The sequence below is a fragment of the Panthera pardus genome, unplaced genomic scaffold (assembly GCF_024362965.1).
Source record: "Panthera pardus isolate Hobbes unplaced genomic scaffold, ASM2436296v1 HiC_scaffold_11, whole genome shotgun sequence".
Lineage (NCBI taxonomy): Eukaryota > Metazoa > Chordata > Mammalia > Carnivora > Felidae > Panthera > Panthera pardus.
The window spans coordinates 83965434-83983830 of record NW_026526666.1 but is presented as its reverse complement, the minus strand read 5'-3'; the positions used below and the strand labels follow the sequence as shown (position 1 = coordinate 83983830).

Sequence of the window (18397 nt, the reverse complement as noted above, 5' to 3'; positions counted from 1 at the left end):
CAGTGGAGCGTTTGACTCTTGATCTCGGGGTTGTGAAGTTCAAGCCCCACGTTGAGTATAGAGATTACTTAAAATCTTTTAAAAAATTAAATATTTGAATCAAACTTTTTTTTTAAATATTTATTTATTTTGAGAGAGAGCACATATGCGCATGCGAGTGGGAGGACCAGAGAGAGAGGATTCCAGGCAGGCTCTGTGCTGTCAGCGCAGCCCAACGTGGGACTCGATCTCACGAACCTCAAGAACGTGACCTGAGCCGAAATCAAGAGTCAGACGCTTCACCCACTAAGCCACCCAGGCGCCCCTGAATCAAGCTTTAAATGACTACCATAGCTTTTAGGATAAAATCAAAGGTTGATTTGATCTGTGTAGAGATTATTAAGACAAAGATTGTACTAAATCTGGAAGAGATATGGAGAGGCTAGATTATCAAAGCCTTGAATTCCAAACTAATAGGTTTGGACATGATTCTGTAGCCAGAGGAATTAGTGAGCAGGGGTTAGGTACTGGTTCTCCAGAAGAGGGGTGAAGCACTCTTTTTGGACCATTTACCTGAGTAACCAAACCTAAGCCTTTTTAGGTTATGTTTTCATGAGTTTGCATTCCAAACCATGAGAATTGGAAGGAGGAATCCTTGTTGGCACAGAGATAACAACCCAGACTGCTTGTTTACCGCAGATTTGAATGTAAACTTCAGGCCTTTCCTGAGATTCTATGGCTGGTTCCTTTTTTTTAAGTATTTGTTTTGAGAGACAGAGAGCACAAGCTAGCGAGCGAGAGCACATGCACCAATAGGGGAGGAGCAGAGAGCAATGGAGAGAGAAGATCCCAGACAGGCTCTGCCCTGTCAGCACAGAGCTCCACTGGGGGCTTGATCTCCCAAACCATAAGATTATGGACCCGTGAGAGTACGACCTGAGCCCCAATCAAGTGTCAGGTGCCCAGCCGACTGAGCCACCCAAGTGCCCCTAAAGATTTTATTTTAAGTAATCTCTACATCCAGTGTGGGGCCCAAGATCAACAGCCACATGCTCCACCGTTTTAGCCAGCCAGGCACCCATCTTTTTTTTTTTTTTTTTTTTTTTTTAATGACATGTGTGTAAACCTTGGGACACCATCACCCCAGTCTTTGTCATTTGAATGAAATGACCCGCACTCTTAAAACATCATGGTTCACCTTACCAAGTCTGTCAGTCATTTGTTGCAACATCTCTAAGGTGCCTGGGTGGCTCATTAGGTTAAGCATCGGACTCTTGTTTTCAGCTCAGGTCATGATCCTGTGGTTCTCGAGTTTGAGCCCCAAGTTGGGCTCCACACTGGCAGTGCAGAGCCTGCTTGGGATTCTGTCTCCCGCTCTGCCCCTCCCCTACACACACACGCGTGTATTCTCCCTCTCCCACCCTCCCTCTCTCCCTCTCCCCCTGTCTCTCCAAGTAAATAAAAAAACTTTAAAAGAAAGGAAGGGGGGTCGCCTGGGTGGCTCGGTCGGTTGAGCGTCCAACTTCAGCACTGGTCATGGTCTCACAGTTTGTGAGTTCGAGCCCCACGTTGGGCTCTGTGCTAACAAACAGCTCAGAGCCTGGAGACTGCTTCAGATTCTGTATCTCTCTCTCTCACCCTCCCCTGCTCATGCTCTGCCTCTCTCTGTCTCTCAAAAATAAATAAATGTTAAAAAAAATTTTTTTTAATAAAAGAAAGGAAAGAAGCATCTCTAGGCCCTCCCTATTATCCACACTCTATAAATGCAGATCCATGTTGGGGTGCCTGGCTGGTTCAGTCAGTAGAGCATGTGACTCTTGATCCCAGGGTTGTGAGTTTGAGCCCCATGTTGGATGTAGAGATTACTCGAAAATAAAGTCTTTAAAAAAAAAATGTAGATCCGTGTTATATAAATTTATTTTTTAAAAATAGAGCCTAATTGTTTAGGGTATGGGATTCTAGAGTTGTTATACCTAATTTTTTTTTTAATGTTTATTTTATTTTTGAGAGAGAGAGCACGGGGGAAGGGCAGAGAGAGAGGGAGACAGAGGATCTGGAGTAGCCTTTGTGCTAACAGCAGAGAGCCTGATGGGACATCAAACTCACGAACTGTGAGATCACTACCTGAGCTGAAGCCAGATGCTTAACCAACTGAGCCACCCAGGTGTCTCGTTATACCTAATTTTTATCTACTATTACTATTTTTTTTAAGTGTTTATTTTGAGAGAGGGAGGGAGAGCACAAGTAGGGGAAGGGCAGAGAAAAAGGGAGAGAGAAAATCCCAAGCAGGCGCCCCACTGCCAGCACAGAGCCCAACTCGGGGCCTCATCACACGAACCGTAAGATCATGACCTGAGCTGAAATCAAGAGTCAGACACCGAACCAACTGAGCCACCCAGGCACCCCTATCTTCTATTATTAATAAATCAAGTAGCCATTAAAAAGTTAACGGTATAAAACAAGTGTAGATTACTTTAGTAGTTATAAGAAATTAGCATATATTTTAGTATGTTTAAGTTAATATAACATGAACATAACAGAATCAGACAGTACTAAATTCTAATCCTTGTTTTGCTATTGACTTGCTGGGTGTTTGTCATCAAGTTAATTCCTTCTTTGAGCTTTAGTTTGCTCATCCATAAAAATTGGAGTTAAACTAGATCATCTAAGTGTAGTAATTAAAAAAATTTTTTTTAATCTCAATCTGCATTAAGGAATACATTTTAAACTGTGACCCAGTATATACTCCCCTCAGTATGTCTGTGTTTATGAATCATCCTCTTCTATATGTGACATTATCTTTTCTATGTATTTTTTAGATAAGGGTAAAATGTACATAATATAAAATTCACCATTTTAACCATTTTAAAAGATGTACAATTCAGTGATTTTTAGTACATTCACAATGTGTGTGATCATCACCATGATCCAATACCAGAATATTCTTGGCACCCCTAAAAAGCACCTTCCTACCCATTTAGCAGTCAGTACTTTTTCTCTGCTTTCCAGCCCCTGGCAACCATAATGTACTTACTGTCTCTATTGGGAATAGAATTGTACAATATGTGGCCTTTTGTGTCTAGTTTCTTTTGATTAGCTTAATGTTTCAGGCTTCATCCTTGTAACATGTAGTAATACTTGATTCTTTTTTAACACTGCTACAAAGATTTGTGTACAAGGTTTTGTTTGAACACCTGCTTTCATTTCTCTTGGGTATATATCTAGGAGCAATCTAGGATTGCTGGGTCAAAGAGTAACTCTAACCTTTTGGGGAACATCCAGACTTTTCCATAGCAGCCACATCCTTTTTTATTTCCACCAGTGATGTTCGAAGGTTCCAATTTTTCCACATCCTCACCAGCACCCCTTATTTTCTGTGGTTTCTTTTTTTTCCCCACTAGTAAGTGTGAAGCAATATCTAATTGTTTTGATTTGCATTTCCCAAATGATTTATGATGCTAAGCATCTTGTCTTGCGCTTATATCATCTGAAAAGAAATGTTTATTTAGGGCCTTTGCCCAGTTATTGGACTCTTTGTGTTTTTGTTGTTGAACCATAGCTTCTTTTTCTGGATACTGGATCTTTATCAGGTATGTGATTTGCAAATAATGTCTCTCACTATTGGTTGTATTCTCATTGTGTGGATACCATCCTCTAATGTACAAAAGTTTCTAATTTTTAAAAATTTTTAAATGTTTATTTGTTTTTGAGAGAGAGAGAGAGACAGGAGGGACAGAGAGTGAGGGAGACACAGACTCTGAAGCAGGCTCCAGGCCTGAGTTGTCGGCAAAGAGCCCAACACGGGGCTCAAACTCAAGGACTGTGACATCACGACCTGAGCCGAAGTCAGATGCTTAACTGACTGAGCCACCCAGGTGCCCCTAAAAGTCTCTAATTTTTATGAAGTTTATTTTTTCTTTGGTCACTTGTGCTTTTGGTGTCATATCTAATAATTCATTGCCAAATCCAAGGCCATGAAGATTTACCCTGTGTTTTCTTCTAAGAATTTCATAGTTTTAATTTTTACATTTGAGTCTTTGATCCATGTGGAGTAAATTTTTGCATCTGGTGTAAGATAAAGGTCTGCCTTCATATTTTAGGTATGGTTATCCAGTTGTCCCATCGTTTTTTAAAAGATTTAATTTCTTTTTTCTTCTGTAAGAGCCATACTTTTTTGCTCGTTTTCATGCTTCATAATTTCTTGTTGAAAACTGGACATTTGAATATTATAATGTGGTAACTCTAGAAATTAGATTCTCCCCCTGGGGTTTGCTGTTGCTCCTTGTCGTAGCTGTTTGATGAATTTTCTGAACTGATTTTGTAAAGTCTGTATAGTTTGCCATACGTAGCCACTGAAATCTCAGTTTCGTTAGCTTGGCGATTCACTAATGATTTCGGCAGAGATTTTCTTAATGGCTTGTGATTAAAAGAAAAACTCCTGGTCTTTGTGGATTTGCTCTGTGTGCGTGTTGGGTCTGTCTCTGCCTCTCAGCCAGGCCGTTTGCAACTTTGCATTAGGCTTCACTTCTTGCTTGTGCACAGGTTTGAGCCTGTGCAAGTCAGCAAGAGGAGAGCTTAGGGCCTTCTCAGGGCTTTTCTGAGCATGTGCCCAGACACGGGCATGCAAATGGCCTTCTAGAGTCCTAGGAATATGTCAGCTTTTCGACACCCCTTTTCTCCAAATTGTCTCATTCCCTAGCTTTCCTCACAAGCTTTTTGGTTTGTCTGTGGTTTGCTCCAACTGCCATCCCTCGCTCCAGACAGCAGAGGCTAATGCATGTGCCTTTAAATGTTGTAGACAAATGTCTCTGCCCTGGAAGCGTTCCCAGTTAGGCAAAGTAAAGTCCATCCCTTTAAGCTCATCCTTAGGGAGCCACCAGACAGTTAAAAACCACGACAGTTCTTTGAGAATAAGGAGTAAGGTCCCTTCTGCTCCCTCTGGTCCCAGGAACCTATCCTGGGGATGTGGGCCATTGTCTTCAAAGCTATTGCTGCGTAAGAGACGGAGCCAGGGTAAGTTAAGACGCTACAGAACTCTGTAAGATTCAGGAGGGTTCGTTCCTCATTAAGCAGTTGCCTGGCTGCTATAAGCTTCTGATTAGTTTCGAGAGTTCTGACAAAGTTGGTTCTGTCAGTTTTTTTGTCACATAATTCTCTGCTCTTGTAGAGGGACAGCCTTTTAGTATTCCCTGCTCTTCCATTTTTGCTGATGAGAAAAGTTTTTTTCTCTGTATTTTTTCATGTAAGCCACAGCTCATTAATGAGTTAGGATCTCCAGTTTAAAAACACTGGTCTGATATCCTTGCTATGTTAAAAATATATGAACTAGGGGCACCTGGGTGGCTCAGTCGGTTAAGCGTCTGACTTTAGGGGAGGTCATGATCTTGCAGTTTGTGGGTTCGAGCCCCGTGTTAGGCTCTGTGCTGACAGCTCGGAGCCTGGAGCCTGCTTCGGATTCTGTGTCTCCCTCTCTCTCTGCCTCTCCTATGCTCATGCTCTGTCTCTCTCTCTCTCTCTCTCTCAAAAAATAAGCATTAAAAAAAATTTTTTTTAATATAAACTAAACAAGTAGAGGATTTCCATTCTAAGGGCGTGTTGATTAACTATATTTATTCATACTTTAACAAAGGAATCTGAAAATACAACCAAAGTGATTGGTTCTCCCAGCCTTCAGATACATTGGCAAAATTGTGGTCACTTCTCACCGTGTTACTAGGAAATCCGGACAAGTTTCTGAACAGGATCCCTATTAAAAATGTATTCACCTGTACAAAGTCCTTGGATTTCGGGATGTATTATGCAATTACTTCTTAGAATGATGTTTGACTATAGACCCTCTTGTTCCTCTGCTTCAGCTTTGGGACATCCGGAAGAAAGCAGCCATCCAGACATTTCAGAACACCTACCAGGTGTTAGCTGTGACCTTCAATGACACAAGTGATCAGATTATTTCTGGGGGAATAGACAATGATATCAAGGTATGTTTAATGTTTGTGTTACATTTCCCTTTCACCTCTCTTCACTCTCAGAGGTAATGTTTTCAAACTTCTGAGATTTTGGTAGCTTTCCACTTTATACCAACTACAAGGAGGATAGTAACTTAAATCTTGTTTTCCTTCTGTCCTGTCTTCATTGACAGAAGTCAAAGGTTGCATTACAGCTCATGTAAATGCCATCAGGGACCAGACAGTTAATGTGAATTGTGAAACCCCGTGTGTGGATTCTGTGAACATGAAGAATGCATTCCCTGCCTAAAGACATTTGCAAACTTTTTTTTTTTCCCACTGTGATGGCCTGATGAGATAACACTGAAGCAGTTTGTGATTCTCAGCTCCAATCTCTCAGCATATCTTTCTTTTTGAGACTATGGAAAGGAAGTTTTGGGGAGTCCACAGCTAAGAAAGAGGGAAGTGATGATGTCATAGAGAGTGGCAGTAGTCCATACAGCAGTACAGTGTGGCTCTGGCTTTTGAGTAATTGACTTGGATTCTAATCCCAGTTCTATCATTTTCTAGTTTTTTATGACTCCAAGTTGTTTAACTTCTATAAGCCTCTCAACAGTAACAATAACGTCTACCTTCTAGGGTTGTTGTGGGGATTAAATGAACCTAATGCATTAGAGCACCTAGCAGTTTCTGGACACAGCAAATGCCAGTAGAAGGGAAGTGTTTTGGGGGGCTACCCAATTTGCGTCTGTCTTTACCTGTTGGCTTCCTTAAATATTTCGAAGATTTTGACCTTACTTTCTGTTGTACTGTTAGAGTGGTAACTGGTGAGTAAATATTCAGCTTCCTGTGTTGTCAACCACCTAAAACTTGTGCTGTATTCCCATCCCTCCTTGCCTCCTTCGCTGTTACAGTGGATGACATGTGCTTGCTTTTGTCTAAAGGTAGTCCCTTCAGCAGAAGGATTTCATCTCCTTTTCCTGTCTGGGCCTTCATGCCATCAGTTTTCCCAGATGGTGTGTTTTCTTTCTTTCTTTTTTTTTTTTAAATGTTTATTTTTGAGAGAGAGAGAGAGACAGAGTGTGAACAGGGGAGGGGTAGAGAAAGAGGGAGGCACAGACTGTGAAGCAGGCTCCAGGCTCCAAGCTGCCAGCACAGAGATGGACGCGGGGCTCAAACCCACGAACCGCGAGATCATGACCTGAGCTGAAGTCAGACGTTTCACCAACTGAGCCACCCAGGCACCCCCCCTTCCATGACTTTAATTGTCATCTCTGTGCTGATGACTCCATATTCCTGGCCCAGATCTTCAGCTCCAGACCCCTGTATACGACCAGCCCCTCAGAAGTCCCCCACTTGGATATCCCACAATACTTGAAAATTGACCACTTCCAAAATGTAACTTCCCATCCCTTTTCTATCATATAACTTGTATGGAGAATATGGAATCCGGGCACAGGAACTTAATTAGATCATCTTAATAGCTAATGCACTGTTTCCCAGAGAGAAGTTTGGGAGCCCATTAGCTTTAGAATCACTAGAGGGCATCTTCTATACCTGACAGTAGGTTTGTGTCATTAAGGTATTGTAATTTTCATACTTTTAAAATTATTATTGGGGTGCCTGGTTGACTCAGTCAGTAGAGCATGCGACTCTTGATCTCAGAGCCGTGGGTTCAAGCCCCCCCATGTTGAGCATATAGCTTACATCAAAAAAAGAAAAAATTCCCATTAAAAAAAAAAATACATTACTATTAAAGTTTACACATGGTGAAATTAACTTTGTACAATTCTATGAATGTTTATGCTTGCATAGATTTGTATAGCTACCACAAACAAGGTTCAGAACAATTTTTATCACCCCCAAAATTTATAGTGCACTCCTGTATCAAACCCTCTTTCCATTCCTAAGTCCTTGCAACCATTCTTTGTCATATAGTTTCTTTTCTAGAATATCATACAAATGGAATCATACAGTATGTAACCTTTTGAGACTGGCTTCTTTTACTTAAGGTCTGAGAATTTGATGCCCTCATCTACACTGAGGGGATAGACTAGTTTAAGAATAATACTCTTGTGCCAGTAAGGCCTTCTTACCACATACAGTGTGACTTATTCCATACTCTTTATCCTAGCCTATTCCTGGGTCTTCTATAAACAGATATTTTAAATGTATGCTATAATCCTTAAGGGATACTTGGTTCCTTTTTAGGATTTGAAGGTTTTCCATGTCCTCTCAGACACACACCATATGTTATTCCTTCTCTTAAGGTAGGTGGTTTCTACAGATAGCTAGTCAATCATACCGGTTTTATTCTGAAGGCTGAACTTATCTTATATAGAGAATGTGTAAATAAAGTCCCATAAGTACAGCAATTACATATATCACTAGCTTTTTTCTTTTACTTATTTATTTTTTTACTTTATTTTATTTATTTACTTACTTTTTAATTTTTTTTTAATGTTTATTTTTGAGAAAGATAGAGTGCAAGCGGGGGAGGGGCAGAGAGAGAGAGGGAGACACAGAATCCAAAGCAGGCTGCAGGCTCCGAGCTGTCAGCACAGAGCCCGACGCGGGGCTCGAACTCACGAACGGTGAGATCATGACCTGAGCTGAAGTCCACTGCTTAACCGACTGAGCCACCCAGGCGCCCCATATTTTAGAGAAAGAGAGTGTCAGTAAGGGAGAGGGTTAGAGGGAGAGAGAGAATCCTAAGCAGGCTCTATGCTCAACACGGAGCCCAACACGGGGCTCGATCCCACGACCCTGGGATCATGACCTGAGCCAAAATCAAGAGTTAGACACTTAAACCGACTGAGCCACCCTGGCGCCCCTCACTGGCTTTGTTCTAAAAGAATGTCCTTCATGTTTCTTTGAGAAGTCCCCTGATTCTGGTTTTGTATAATTTAATGAACTAGTTCCTGGTTATCATATGTGGGTTTTTTCCCCCCTTTTTTTGGTAAAGTTTATTTATTTATTTTCTTGTAATCTCTACACCCAACAGGGGGCTTGAACTAACGGCCCCAAGATCAAGAGTCACATACTGCTGCCACTGAGCCAGCTAGGTGCCCCAGTGCTACGTATTTTTACATCGTAGCTTTCTAGTCTTTATCTTTTAAACTAGTGTATAGACATTCAGATTTTTCTGCCAGTGCTTTGTTTTCAGGAAATTTTTTTTAGGTTTATTTATTTATTTTGGAGGGAGGGAGGGAGGGAGAAACAAGTGAGGCAAGTGCAGAGAGAGAGAGGGAGACCCAGAATCCGAAGCAGGCTCCAGGCTCTGAGCTGCCAGCACAGAGCCCAACGCAGGGCTCGAACCCACAAACAGATCATGACCTGTGCTGAAGTCGGATGCTCAACTGACTGAGCCACCCAGGCGCCCCAGGAAATTTTTTTATTAGAAAGTACACAGTATTCCAAAAGCTTAGAAAAGCTTTCTACCCTGTTATACTGTTTCCAGTATGAAAGCTCATAGTCTTGCTGCCCACCAATCAGATGCCCAAGCATTCACTGAACAATTGATTTGGGATTTGCGAAATGTCTTGCTTAAATTAGTGCTACTTTCTACAGCAAATCTGGATATGTGTTGGCTGTGCACAACGTGTACATGCCTCAAGAAGGAAGGTCTGGAAATGGCACCCAAGTGCTATGAGGGATGGCTTTGCATTCTCTCCTAACAAGCTGAAGACTTCAACAGTGTCTTCCCTGAAGAGGAGGAACAGTAGCTTGAACAAAAGACGTCAGCCATTTCAAGCTTTCCTGATTATTGAGGCAGCAAACACCTGACACAAAAATGATTGTATATAAAGTGTGTTGGGTTCCACACATGAGTGAGTTATTGATGGGGAAAGTGGAGTTGTCTGCCTTCTGCATTGCTTTGACATGCAGCACCAAACTCATTTCTAGATAAGGGAAGTGCCTTGCTTAAATAGGCAGCAAAAACATTTTTTTTCCCACTCAGAAAAACTACATGGCAGTATTAAATCAAATTTGGAGGAAATTCTGTGTAATACCAATGACCTTACCAAAATTGCTGTTCTTTTTTCCATATGACATTCCAGACCATTGCTATTGGCTTTATTTTTTTTCCACATAGTTGCAGTCTGTGTAAATATAAATGCTATTTTGTATCTTCTTTATTAGCTTAATAGCTTATTATTGGAACATTTTTCCATTTGGTCCTCAGAGTTATTTTTAGAGGTTGCTTAATAATAGCTACCAATTATTGAGGGCCTGCTGCATACCAGGCATCTGCTGAGCATTCTATTTGAGCCATAAGAGGTAAATGTTGTTATCCCCATCTTACAGACCAGAAACAGGCTCAGAGAGGGTTAGTGGCCCAATAAGACAGAACTCTTAGGACTGGGTCAGTCTGACCCTAAATCCTCAGTCTTTCCACTCTGCTGTACTGTCTCTAGCAAAGTCCCGTGGTGGTGCAATGTGTTCATGGGCTGTAACTTAATGAACCATTTATATTCCCTGTTTGATGTTAGGTTATTTTTAGCTGAACTGTTTCTTCTACGTTTCCTACCCAGGCAACAGTGAATCTGCAGTTCATTTTTCTTTTAATAAATATGCTTTTCTGTAGTGTGTGTCTGTGTGTGTGTGTGTGTGTGTGTGTCTGTGTGTGTGTGTGTGTGTGTGTGTGTTGTGTACCTATAACATTAAATGAAAATTGTTAAGCGCGTATATTTCTGTGTATTATCTTAAGATACATTTACATGTAATCATAATGCTCTTTTCAAATGACATGTTCACTTGTTTTTCTATAGTTTTTTTTTTTTTAAGTGGATTTATTTTGACAGAGAGCGTGCATGCGCGTGCGTACGCATGATTGGGGGAGGTGGGGAGGGGGGGTACAGAGAGAATCCCAAGCAGGCTCCATTCCTTCAGCACAGAGCCTGACGCAGGTCTCACTCTCACGAACTGTGAGATCATGCCCTGAACCAAAATCAAGGGTCAGATGCTTCAACTGAGCCACCTAGGTGCCCCTTCTATAGTTCTAATAGTTTAAATTGCTAAGAATCATAGTTGAAGCATTTTAAATGCTACTTAGTTTTTTAATTTCTAATACATTTTGTTATGATTTGAGAACAGTCTCTGTAAATTTTATTAATTTTTGTTAAACATAAGTTTTGACATTTATTAGCCTTCTGGTCAGACATAGCACTTTTGACTCCCTTGTTAGAAAGACAAGAGGTTTTTTTCCTCTTTGACAGAAATCCTCTATTTTGTGCTAAAGTTATACTTGGCCCACAGCCAGATTGAGAAGGGTTACCAGTTTCTCCAGGCCATTGAGTCTTTAGTAAAAACTCTGTTTCTTTGCTATTCTCAATTTGATTTCTGGGAGCAACTTTTTTGTTTTTATAGGTCTGGGACTTGCGCCAGAACAAGCTCACCTACACCATGAGAGGCCATGCAGATTCAGTGACAGGCCTGAGTTTAAGTTCTGAAGGCTCTTATCTCTTGTCCAATGCAATGGACAATACAGGTAACATTGGAAAGGAAAGCTCTCCAAGTGCCCAGTCACTGTGGACCCTAAAGAAAGCGGGCATTGGGTGGTAGAAATTGTGCTGGGATAAATGTGGATCCAAGGAAAGAGTCAAAAGTGGCTCGCAGGTTTCTACCAGGGCAGTTAGGAAAACACATTGTAACAGAAAAAGCTTTAAAAGATATGGTCAAGAAGCCAGGATTCTAGTCCCAGATCTGCCATCTAATCCCTGAGCAACTCGACACAAGCTTTTAAGACCCATTTCAGCGTCTGGTGTGCTGCGGATGTAGGCAGCATACTAGAAACTCTTGGTGATCGTTAGTTTGTTGAGAAACGTGAGTCTGCAGATCCATCCAAAGCAGTTCGCAAGCATTTCAGAGAGCACCGAGCTTGGCTGATCAGCAGAGCTGTGGGTAGAACTGTGCTCTTTCTGCCAGCGCGTCTGCCCTCCCCACTTCAGAGCACTGACTGGTGTGACAAGAGGTCCTCATTACGACATCGCAACATTCCGCATTCACGCAAACACTCTCCTCTGCTTGTTTCTGAGTTGCTATGTGGGAGGATGGGTTTACTAGAGCAAAAAGGAGGATGGAGTATATGCTTTGTGTTGGGAGAGCTTAGAGATGCCCCTCTGGTGTACAAGTTCATAGGCTTGTCAGGAACTGAAATGCTTTCACTGACATTTTGTAATACAAACAGAGCCTCGCATTCAGCGGGTTCTTGAATGAATGAGCACCCTTATTTTCTGACTATCCTCAACTCAGTAGCAAACTTTCATGCATACCTTCACCTTTCTGTGCCTGATTTCAAGGACTGTTTTGTTTTTCACACTCAATTAAAATGACATCGTCACTTGAATTCCACTATAGTTATAACGTTTGTTAACGACTGTAGCCACTGCTTACCACGCATGTTTATATCCTGATCATGATGTGTTTACCATTGACTAATTGTAGCAGTGTTCGCCCTGTATAAGGAAAGATGAGATTCCCTGAATGGTTAGTAAAATAATAAGAATTTTTATTATGGCTGTATGATAAAATTACAAAATCCTTTTGTTTATTGCCTCCGCTCTCTTAGAGCCCTGTCCCTTGTATCCTGAAAATACTCATAAAAAAGTAAAAGAACAGATGGTATTCTCATTTTACAGACATAAAACACACAACACAAAAACTCACTTTTTACCTGATATCACCCATACATATAACAGAGCTAGGATGAGAATCACAGTTCACTTTTTCTAATTCTTAGTATGGTACTCTCTGCATATATTTCCTTGTTCAAGTTCAGACTGTCAGGTGTCCCTGTGAGCAAAGTTAGAAAAGGTCAGTCCTGAGTTTGGTTTTTGTAGATGATTGTCACAGTAGTCCATGGTATTTAGAGTGTCATGTTTCAGGCTTTGTTAGATGTGACTTTTTGGGTTGGCAAGGGAAATCCTTTGCAAATGTTTGGTGAAATTAATGTCACACCCACCTACTTTCTGTTGCAGACCCCCAGCTATGTGTTTGGCATTTCCCCTTCCTGCCTCCTCAGCTTTCCTCTGTGCCCTTAGTCACTGTTAATGGAATTTGTATGCATTTCATTTCTGTTAGAAAAAAAGAGAGAGAGAGCCTTCCCTTGTACCTTCTACCATGATAGCCCTCCTTCGTCCAGGAAACAGCATCTGTCATTGACATGATACTGACTTCGGGTGGGTTCCCAGGAGGCCTCCAGCTGATAACATGTTTTGCTCCGTTTGCAGTGCGGGTCTGGGATGTCCGGCCATTTGCTCCCAAAGAGAGGTGTGTGAAGATATTTCAAGGAAATGTGCACAACTTTGAAAAGGTGAGTCCTGCATGGCAAAAGAGTTTTACTGTCCATTTGACTCAGAGATACATTTAAGGTGGTGCCAAGGCCGATATTTATATATATCAAATCATTATGTTGTACATCTAAAACTAAAACAGTGTTATATGTCAGTTATATCTCAATTAAAAAAAAAAAGTGGTGCTAAGGATAGAGGGCAGTGGCTCTACTAGGAAGGGGCTATATTCCAGTGAACACTGTTCTCCATCAAAACCGTTCTTGCCAGAAATAAAACTAATGGAAGCATAGGGAGGAAGGCAGTTACATAGATAGACGGTGGTGTGACCGCCTTCAAATTCAAGACTTCTGACTTCAACAAGATTGTCTTAACCTCCTTTTCATTCCTTGGAAACTTTGACCCTCTTGGGTCAGTGTTACATATGGGACTCAGGCTTCCTGTTACTCAGGTGGCTTCCCTCACCTTCCCAGTGACCCAACTATTAGAGCCCTGAGAATACATCCCTTTCCTCAGTAAGGACCATGGCCCAGATTTTGAGAGAAATTTTTCTTAAATCTCAAGTCCTAGGTCAGCTCTCGATAGCAGCTTTTCCTCCAGATACTTTGTTAATAATAAGACTAATGTTTTTCTTTTGAGAGTCTGTATGATTCAGTTTCACTTTATATTTAAAAATATATTTATTAATGTTTTATTTATTTTTGAGAGAGAGAGACAGAGAGGGAAAGAGGATCCAAAGCGGGCTCTGCACTGACAACAGAGAGCCCGATGTGGGGCTCAAACTCATGAACCATGAGATCATGACCTGAGCCAAAGTCGGACGCTTTAACTGACTGGGCCACCCAGGCGCCCATTCAGTTTCACTTTATAAATCAAATCTTGTTTTTTTGTTGGATTTGGTTTTATTTTTATTTTCCTTCAAAATGAAATTATTTTTTGGGGTGCTTGGGTGGCTCAGCCGGTTAAGCGTCCGACTTCGGCTCAGGTCATGATCTCGTGGTCCGTGAGTTCGAGCCCCGCGTCAGGCTCTGTGCTGACCGCTCGGAGCCTGGAGCCTGTTTCAGATTCTCTGTCTCCCTCTCTCTCTGCTCCTCCCCCGTTCATGCTCTGTCTCTCTGTCTCAAAAATAAATAAATGTTAAAAAAAATTTTTTTTTTTTTTTAAAGAAATTTAAAGTCTTTTGGTGATTCTGTAGTCCAGTAAAGAGGGGTGTGGTGCATTAATCACTGTATTCGTTGAATTCCAATCTTTATAGAATCTCCTGAGATGTTCTTGGTCACCTGATGGAAGCAAGATAGCAGCTGGTTCAGCTGACAGGTAAGTATTACCGGGTGTGCGGTGAAGAATGATGGAGCTCTGCGGGTGCCTGCTTGTGTCTAGTCCATTAAGTGCAGATGGCGAGCCAGCACGGACGTAGAGTTACAGCCGTGCTCACCGATGAAGCCATATGCAGTAAGAAGGGCCTAAGGATCATGTCAGACAAACACAGCTTCTCTGCTCTCTATGGATACCTTTTTGACCTGGAAGGTAAACAGTTTTTTCAATTCTGTTGGATTCCTTTTGCCATCAGAGTGAAATTTAGACTCCTAATCTAGCCCCAGTTTCCCTCCTCAGATTCTTCCGCGGCGCTCCAGTTCGCTCAAATGCATGTTGTGTCCTCTCCTCCCTCACCATCGCCACAGTGCTTCACTCACACAGAACTCTCCCTGTTCTTACATCCCTTGTGCCTCCAGGCTTCTCCTAGCCCCTCTTCTCCATTTTCCAGATTTCTGTGTCTCTCTGTGAATCACCTCTGTGTTATGTCTGTAAACTTCCCTGGTCCTCTCTCCCTTTCCTCTGGGGTATGACTAACTGCTCTTTACTCTGCACTGTAGTCACACCTTATACATCGAACCTTTCTCAGCATCCAACACGTCTTACCGTGAGATAAACAGAGTGGGGCACCCTCACCTAATTATTTGTTCCTAGAGGTCAGGAAATGAGTCTTAGTCGTCTCTGAACCCAGAGCAGTATTTGACCTGTTCTAAGGACTTAGTGAATCTTACATGAATGAATTCCTAGCTCAAGGATGGCAGTCAGATTTTACTCTGCATATCAGCTCAGCTGTTGGTAATGGCTGCCTGTGTTGGGGGTGATTCAGAGCTGGGTGTGGGCTCAATAGGAAAAGTGCCATGATTGCTAGATGAGGGTTGTGTCAACATGTGAGCTAGGTATTTTCCACCCCTGAATTCAGAGACCATGAGACTTTCTTAGCTGTCACTTTAAACTGGCTCAGCCATTCGGTGATGAATTAGAAGGAGAGGGGAGAGAATTCTTCTATCAGACTCTGCTGTTTAGTATATCTATGGTGACCTGCACTTAGGACGGGGTCAGAGGCGGGGGTGTGGGTGCCCATGCCAGACTAATGGGCCACAGATGTGGAGTGGTGAAGAATGTTAAGGCCCTCTGATGGCCGACTCTGGCTTTAGCTTCCACTGAGAGATGTCTTAACCCTTTTTAGCTTAACCCCATCTTTCTCTCCGTTGAGAGATTTTCCTACTACTGTACTAAAACAGGCACCATCTTACAAACATGAAGCCTTTTGTGGCATAGCTTGGACTCTTCAGCATGTTCCAGGGTTTTCTTCTCTATTTGGGGCCCTCCCACAGCCATAGAAAAGCCTCATGTTGTTGGTCTGTCCTACACCTTGTTGCTTGTGGACAGTGCTGAACATACCTGAAGATTCCAGAGTCCACTTTTTTTCCCTAGCAAGCTTCTTACTGAGATAAAAGGACAAGTACTGTTTTCTGCACTTGTGTTTTCTGGGGGTAAAAGGTCCAGGTCATCAGTGCCACATTGATGGTTTGTAACCCATTGGTGTAGAGAGCTGCCTTGCAGAGGAAATCTAAGGGATTTTCAGTAGTCATGTTACTAAAGAAGACCTTAAGAAACAGGTCCACAGCCTTAGGTATCTTGCATTCTAACAGTAAGAATGATTCGAAGCGTTTCTACGTAATTCTCAGCAGAGATCTCTTTTTTTATGTAGTTAAGCTTTTAAATGATATTTGCCTAGCTTTTCTTCTGAGCAGTTTGTTTCTGACATCGGCCCTTTCTGACTTTCACTGTCCTCTCTTCCTCTTTCCCTCCCCACTGTTCCTTTAAACCTTACATGCGGGAAGCATGGCTCTGGTCTGGGCACAGCCCGTGTATCTACCTGCTGGGGTTGGCCAGATTTCACAGGCCACCTCGCCAATTAGCCCCAAGTCAACAAACAACTCTGTTATATAAGGAACCTGGTTCCTGCCGAATGTTCCCGTGCCAAAGTAAGGAGAGGACAAGGAACCCCTCTAAATTTAGCACCTAATTGGCAGCCATGGAGAGTGAGGCCTTCAAGTAAACCCTTGGAGATCTGGGGTTCTGCTGGCTTTTATGTGCCTGGGAAATGTATCCTTCTCAGAAATTTGCTTTTTAGCTTGGCCTGGATTTGGCACATTTCCCCTCTCTACACGCAAATCACCTACCGCCTCACATTCAAACTCGAAACCCTTCAACAGTTCCTATCCAGGACTGTGGGAAGACTGGTCAGTCTGTCTGCCATGAGTGAGTTAGTCAGCCTCCTGACTTCACGTTCTTCTGTTTTGATAATAAATGTCCTCATCATAACAACAGCTGTCATGTGTGTGCCAAACACTGTGCTTATATTAGCTCCTCTTTTCTCTCAACCAAGCTGTGAGATCAGTATAGTATCCATCATCACAACTAAAGAAACAGAAGCTCAGAGAAGTTAAATATTGTCTAACCTTACGTAGTGATTAAACAGTTGCATGAGACTTGAGCCCAGGTCTTTTGGAGCCCAGAGCTCATGCACTTTGTTACTCTGCCATATCTTCCTGGGCTGGGTTAATGAGGACGTTATTTGTGCACAGCAAGAACGAACACAGTAGGGAGAGCAGGAACATTGGAGCCAAGAAGTCTGGAGACAGATGGGCTTCCTGCTTCCCTTCCATCTTGCTTGGAACTTTTATTAAGTTCCTATGGAGCCTAGCACTTGAGAACTAAACAGTGTAAATAAGCTCGTGTTTAGTTGTATTTTAGACCACAAATGTGATGTTACATCAACACTAGGCATTTTATTTTATTTTGTTTTATTTTATTTTATTTTATTTTATTTTATTATTTTTTTATGTTTGTCTTTTTTTTTAAACGTTTATTTATTTTTGAGAGAGAGAGAGAGAGAGAAACAGAGTGCAAGTGGGGGAGGGGCAGAGAGAGAGGAAGACAGAATCTGAAGCAGGCTCCAGGCTCCGAGCTGTCAGCACAGAGCCCGATGCGGGGCTCAAACCCACAAACCGTGAGATCATGACCTGAGCTGAAGTCAGACACTTAACGGACTGAGCCACCCAGGCGCCCCTATGTTTGGTTACTTTTGAGAGATAGATAAGAGACAGAGCACGAGCAGGGGAGAGAGAGGGAGAGACAGAATCCGAAGCAGGCTCCAGGCTTTGAGCTGTCCCACAGAGCCCAACACGGGGCTCAAACCCATGGACCATGAGATCATGACCTGAGCTGAAGTTGAACACTCAACTGACTGAGCCACCCAGACACCCCAGCACTAGTCATTTTAATATCAAGTACTGGTAACTGTACCTACCCTTTTAGATGTTGACTGAACAAAACAAATACACAAGTAATGTTTATAACCTGCTTGAAAACCACCAGCCCTTTAAATTTACCCACAGATTATTTTTGCATGGGCATGTGAAGATAATGTCTCTTTATTTTACCCTTCAGCCCCAAAATAACCCAAGCAAGGTTGAAGGTCAAAAGAACTTCCGAGGGGCGAGAGGAATTAGAAGATGTTTGAGGGTGGTAAGAGAAAGGAGATTACTAGAATATATTAAGAGTTCTGATTGTAGGGGTACCTGGCTGACTCAGTCAGTGGAGCATGTGACTCTTAATCTCAGGGTTGTGAGTTGAAGCCCCATATTAGGCATGGAGCCTGCTTTAAAAAAAAAAAGTTCCAATTTTAGTTCTGCCTCTGATGAACTGTGTCACCTTGGAAGAGTCACTATACCTTAGTTTTCTTATCTGTAAACTGAGTTTTGACCAGCTGGTCATGGAGTTCCCATGAATTCAGGGCAAGATTGGGTCAAGTCTGTATTTGGTGTGTGTTATACTGCAGAAATTTCCTGTCCCTTCTCT

At 42.1% G+C, this 18397-nt stretch overlaps 2 protein-coding genes across 2 annotated transcripts in view; one reads left to right on the top strand and one right to left on the bottom strand.

The window, feature by feature from the left end:
• The window catches only part of ZCCHC17 (zinc finger CCHC-type containing 17), a 132677-nt gene that overhangs the window by 73680 nt on the left and 40600 nt on the right, over positions 1-18397 (bottom strand). The window lies entirely within an intron of this gene.
• The window catches only part of SNRNP40 (small nuclear ribonucleoprotein U5 subunit 40), a 33276-nt gene that overhangs the window by 12865 nt on the left and 2014 nt on the right, over positions 1-18397 (top strand). The window contains exons 5-8 of the mRNA XM_019429825.2: positions 5835-5957; positions 11295-11415; positions 13157-13239; positions 14472-14533. Coding sequence (XP_019285370.1) covers positions 5835-5957; positions 11295-11415; positions 13157-13239; positions 14472-14533 — 389 coding nt within the window. The remainder of the gene's footprint in view (positions 1-5834; positions 5958-11294; positions 11416-13156; positions 13240-14471; positions 14534-18397) is intronic.